Source organism: Sceloporus occidentalis, unplaced genomic scaffold (assembly GCF_023333645.1).
Source record: "Sceloporus occidentalis isolate IW3139 unplaced genomic scaffold, rSceOcc1.0.p SCAF_87, whole genome shotgun sequence".
Lineage (NCBI taxonomy): Eukaryota > Metazoa > Chordata > Lepidosauria > Squamata > Phrynosomatidae > Sceloporus > Sceloporus occidentalis.
Window position 1 is genome coordinate 2192501 of NW_028317067.1, and position 5108 is coordinate 2197608.

The 5108-nt window shown below is 46.3% G+C and overlaps 2 protein-coding genes across 3 annotated transcripts in view; both read right to left on the reverse strand.

The window, feature by feature from the left end:
- The window catches only part of LOC149284904 (transmembrane protein 268-like), a 13148-nt gene extending 11974 nt beyond the window's left edge, over positions 1-1174 (reverse strand). The window contains exon 1 of the mRNA XM_089496049.1: positions 1137-1174. Within this exon, the coding sequence (XP_089352175.1) occupies positions 1137-1174 (38 nt within the window). The remainder of the gene's footprint in view (positions 1-1136) is intronic.
- Positions 1175-2275: 1101 nt separating this feature from the next.
- Positions 2276-4098, reverse strand: LOC149284905 (V-type proton ATPase subunit G 1-like). 2 transcript variants are annotated; one of them, XM_089496092.1, is made up of 4 exons: positions 4013-4098; positions 3808-3831; positions 2859-2949; positions 2276-2449 (listed from the first exon to the last, which is right to left on the reverse strand). In XM_089496092.1, exons 1-4 carry the CDS (start codon positions 4096-4098, stop codon positions 2276-2278), a joined length of 375 nt encoding a protein of 124 aa, XP_089352218.1. The 2 variants fall into 2 exon arrangements, with proteins under 2 accessions (XP_089352218.1, XP_089352219.1); XM_089496093.1 differs by lacking the exon at positions 3808-3831 and having other exon boundaries at positions 2859-2959; positions 4017-4098.
- Between the last annotated feature and the right edge of the window lie 1010 nt (positions 4099-5108).

The window sequence follows — 5108 nt, forward strand, 5'->3', positions numbered from 1 at the left end:
GTAATGCTAGGAGGTTTTTCTTTACTGAGAGAGTGGTAGATATATGGAACTGCCTCCCAGCAGAAATAGGAGTTGATAGAGTAAGGGGATTTAAACATGCATGGGATCCTGAAACTAAGATGAGACCAACGACTGATTACGGCTTCAGTCTTTAAATTAGGGGGAAAAACAGACTAGATGGGCCGAATGGGACTTGGTAAACAAAAGTAAAGAAAACATTTTTCTAAATACCATAAATAGCTGTTATAAGATCAAGTCATAAAGTCCAGGTCATAAAGTCCAGGTCATAAAGCATCATAAAAAGTCCTGTTGAAGCCATATCTTTAGTTACTCCTCTAACCAGTCCTCCTAAAATCGTCCTGTCCCGGCCCGTTAAACCATTGCGAGATATTAATAAATAGACGTGCCATAAAACATTGTGTCGCCGGCGGATCTGCAGCTTTGGTGCCACCTGCTCTCAATTGTAAGCTCACATGACATGAACGATTGTTGCGGTGTCTTGCCCGTTGTACAGCGCCGTAGAGTATAACGGCGCTATAGAAATCAATCGATAATAACACCTACAGTCATAACAGATGAGCACACGGAGCGGCGATCTCACTGGAAGAGCCTAATGTGGGGCTTTGGAACCCTTGGACGTTTTGCGAGCCATCGCTGAAGCTGGCCGGAGGTGACTCGCTCGCTCACTCGCATCAGATATGCTCGACCAGACGCATCCCCCGCGAGTGAGCTAAAGCTGGGGGGGGGGGGGGCCATATGTGAAATGATGTCATCAGGCACATACATTCTAAATTCCACATAGCAGTTAAATGTCCACAACTAGCTCCTAATTATATCGGGGATGACAAAGTATCTGTAGTACGTGTGCAATGTTTCCGTTATGGGGGTATAATCACTTCAATCACGTAAACGTTTGTAAAGGGAAGTGAGAATACTAAAGATCAGCCTGGGCATTAATGCATATGAGAGCGGTTACCTGAAAATTCCCCAGAATCCTCTCTGTACCTTGTGTGGCCAGAATATAGTTGACTAGGAATTAAAATTGTAACGCTAGTTATTTGCTATTCGTGAATTCTTGTTCATTTTACCCCCACAATAAAGCAGCGTTCCTGGGGTTTCTGCACAACCGCCGTTACCTTTGAGAAATCATCAGAACCATTTCATTGGTTTCCATGGCGATAGCCCCACATTGAGAACGCTGCCCTAGAATTGCTCCCTGATACATACGGCCCTTTTCAGTGATGTGTAGGTAGAGAAGACACAGGATTGCTTCACGTTTCAATTTATATGCCTCAATCTCCGAGGGCTCGCAAAACTCTTAACCAGATCGCTTTTCCATTTAAAAAAAACACTTGGATCTATCATTCCATTAAATCTTAATTCACTCGCCTCAAGTCCCCCCCCCCCCATCACTTAACTGAAGCTTAACGAAACGGACTCCATAAAAGAGCGATATTTACAGGGCAGCAGCCTTATTATAAGGAAGTAAGACGTTGCTTCGGAGGCTATCCTACGCGCATTATAAAGATCTAACGGCCACATAGAGCTGGGGTTGTTTCCACACAGTTGTGGTAAAGCATGTTTGCAGAACGGTCCCACAACCTGCGCGAGTTCCCGAAACGGGTCACGTAAACTTCTGCTTCATGCACCGCTATTTTGGCCTCCACCAACAGGCTGATATTTTCTGAATTGTGACATCACTGTTTGGGGGGGGGGGGCATTAAAATAACATTTCCCTATACAATTGGCTAGAGCGATGTATACGTCAAATGTAACCCCATCAAAAGCAACACCTTTTATATTAACTATTATAAAAGTTATGTTATGTATCAGACCGCACAGAAAACAAGACAGACCTTCAAGGAAAACTCAAATCATTTTACTTCTAAAAAGGCAGAGCTGACAGATGAAGCAATCAGAGGCACGGCATTAGATCGAAACCAACACTCCATCGCTGAACAGGAACATTACCAGCAGCTCCTTCCGTTCACTTCCCCTTTAACATGCCAGGAACGCGGCTGTTCTTATGCGTTAACCCTTTGTAGACGGCACAGCATAAAACCCGTTACTCACATAGCGGAACGTGCGCTACCGACTCATACTGCAGCTTTCCTCTCTCCTCCAGCACTCGCTTTAACACGAAGGGTGTCTCTAGACTTTACCGGGCAAATATTGGGAAACCTCTGGTTTTGGTGCCTAATCATATAATAAATAACCGAAGACAGTAACAGGAGAGGAGAGACTAGCTGACCCTACAGACCACTAGCTGATCTGTCTAGCCGCAGAAGCGGTAATTGGCGTGAATTTCCGGCTTAATCTCGTAGACGAGGGACAGAACGTGATCCAAGACGGCTTCTCTGTTTTTCGAGTAGTTCGCCTGGATAACAGACATCTTCTGCGCCGTCTCCTTTTCCATCTCTTCGGAATAGCTGCCGTGGGAGCCCAAGGCCTAAAGGACAACAGACAAATGACATATGTTAAAGAAAAATAATCTTAAATTGAGTGGGTGAGGGCGTTCATTTAATAAAACCGAATGATGTAGTTCTGGATACATCAAAGCATAATCTAGTGTGGCCAGACCAGTAGGTCAAGCTTGGAACCGACAAATGCAAATTAGAGGGGTCCGAACAGTTTAATTATAGGGACTGGAAAGGCATCCATGCACTGGAACCACGCAATATACAAAGTATAAAGACCCACAACTAGCTATAGGTTCCAGTTGTGCGAAGGCGCAATATTTATTACGACAGAATTACAGGTATGTACTTTGGTGTCCAACTGCCACAAAATCAGCTTGATAACCCCCCCCATGACTGATGACAGTAAGAGGGGACACCATGTTCTTGGTTCATACATACAGCAGCCTCCTTGGTTTTGAACTCCTTCTCTCGCTGCAGGCGATATTGTTCAATCTCAGCCTGGGCTTCCTCCTTGGCTTGTTTCAAACGCCTGTTCTTCCCTGATATCGGAGAGACGAAAAGAAAAAGACATTCATTCTGCAATGAAGAGTCTGTAAATGTCACAGATTAAAGAGAAACAGCGGCATAGAACCTCTGAGAAGAAAGACTTAAAATATCAACAGGTACAAGTGTAACCATAGAGCAAAAGCTAGTCTGTCATCACAGATACAGCCCCGCGGCGAGCCCTTGACGAGACCAGAAAAATATTAAAGAGGATGGGGGCAAATCTTACATCAGCTTATCCACCGAGTCAATGAATCATTCAAACTGCAGGCAGACCACGGCGAGCCCACCCAATAGATCAGGCACACCCTGGTACGTGGGGCGACTAGAGGCTGCAGGCTAACGCAGACCTGGCTTTAATTACTACCCTCTGCCCAAAGTCAGGGCTCCCCTGCAACAATATTATCAAGTAACAGCGATGTTCTATATTAAATGCAACTTGATATGCAGGGTGTTTTTTGCTCTCCAAGATTAGGGCCTGAGGGGCTAGCATGAGTTAGAGCCTAACGAACGGCTCAGCCAACCAAGCGAAAATGGGCATTGCTCTTCAATGCTTGGCCCTCACGTGTCTGGGCTCTTAGCAGCCAAGCCCAGCTTTATTAGCCAAGTCAAGGTTCTGGTCGAGCCCAAGCAGCAGCAAGACACGCTTGCTCGCTCACCATGAATAAAACCCTTTTAAAGTATCCTGTGGAAAGGACCGGGGGACCACAGACAGCGACTACGGCCTTCCCCAGCTCACTCAATGCACAGGGTGCCTACTGTGCCTGAGGAAAAAGCCAGAGAGGGCTCCATTTGCACACTGACCCTGTATTATCACACGGCGTGGGGGGGGGGGGATCTTTACCTCCCCCAGAATGTTGGGGTTCCCCTCTAATACAGAAGCTGAGTGAGACTGCGTGCTGATGCATTTGAATCCCCAGTTCCGGGCTGAGGTGAGGATATGCTCATAAACTAGCTCACAGACCACTGACACGTATGTAAATAACGGAGGGCTATGTCTGAGAGACACAGGGCCGGGGTACGGGTACGAAGGGGGCAGGTAGGGTAACTCACGCTTCCGAGCCTCTCCTACTCGCTCGGCTGCTCTCTTCTCCGCTTGCAAGAGCTGCTGTATTCCCGCTGACTGACTCGCCATGATGATAACCCCGATAGCCGGTTCCTTAACCTGTCTCCTAACACGGATCAGCTGATACGGCACGTCACCGAATCTGTCGCGTCACGTGATCAAAGCAGCCACGCCTCGCACCACATGATAAGTGTCATGGTCACGCAGTGCGCATCACATGACCGGTCACGCCCACATTAGTAATACAGATGGAAACTTTAACGAAAGGAGGTGGTGCCTAAAACGTGTCTGTTGTGTGGTGCACTGCAGTGCGCATGCGTATCTTGCAATCCATAGACTGCTGCTATGCTAGCTGCATTACTATGGAATTTTCCCATACCTTTTCTAGGAGCTGAGTGTGTTTGCAGGGGATGAGTGTATGACAGGGCTTACAGCCCTCAAAGTATAAAAATAGGAAAAATGGGTTTAAATTCAATTGTGTAATAAACATACTAAGTCCCTAAACACACCTTCATTCACAAATGTCTTAGGGAAAAATATATCTATGAGTATCATTTAACTATAATAAATGTTTAGTGAATTAACTCTTCTGCATAGGCCCAGACTGGCTGGTGGGCTACTGCCCTACATCGCTAAATAGGCATACGCGCCTGTTCTGATCGGCGGATCGGGTGGATATGCCCAGCTACACACTGTGAGTATAAAATGTAGCGGGCAGGCTGTCATAGCTAGCTGTCTGGCATATGTATGTCATTAGGTGGCTACCAGCCTTAAAGTGCCAGGTTACCCTCAGTCCAGCCCTGTGTGACTTATAGGGCTGCAGTACCCTGCAAACATTCTGCGCTACGAGAAGATGACAACGGGAGGAATAGTGACTGAGGGTTTTTGGGCCCGAAAAAGTGACTGTCATACCTAATCAGAGACACAACATGACTTCAGAAAGTTAAGAGATGGGGAGAAGGGGAAAGATAGTATGAAAATTGAGAGCTAAAGAGAAATATATAGGGAGAGATAATGAGGAGATAGAAAGGTGAGGGGTAGAGAGAAGGGGAGGAAAAAGAAGAGCAATGGGTAAAAAG

Bases quoted from the DNA above. Each gene is read 5' to 3' on its own strand.
- LOC149284905 (XM_089496092.1), bottom strand. From the start codon at position 4,098: ATGGCGAGTCAGTCAGCGGGAATACAGCAGCTCTTGCAAGCGGAGAAG. The intron at 3,832-4,012 runs GTTACCCTACCT...TCTGTATTAGAG, and splicing joins GGAGAGGCTCGGAAGCGTGA to GGGAACCCCAACATTCTGGG. The intron at 2,950-3,807 runs GTAAAGATCCCC...AGGGAAGAACAG, and splicing joins ACCCCAACATTCTGGGGGAG to GCGTTTGAAACAAGCCAAGG.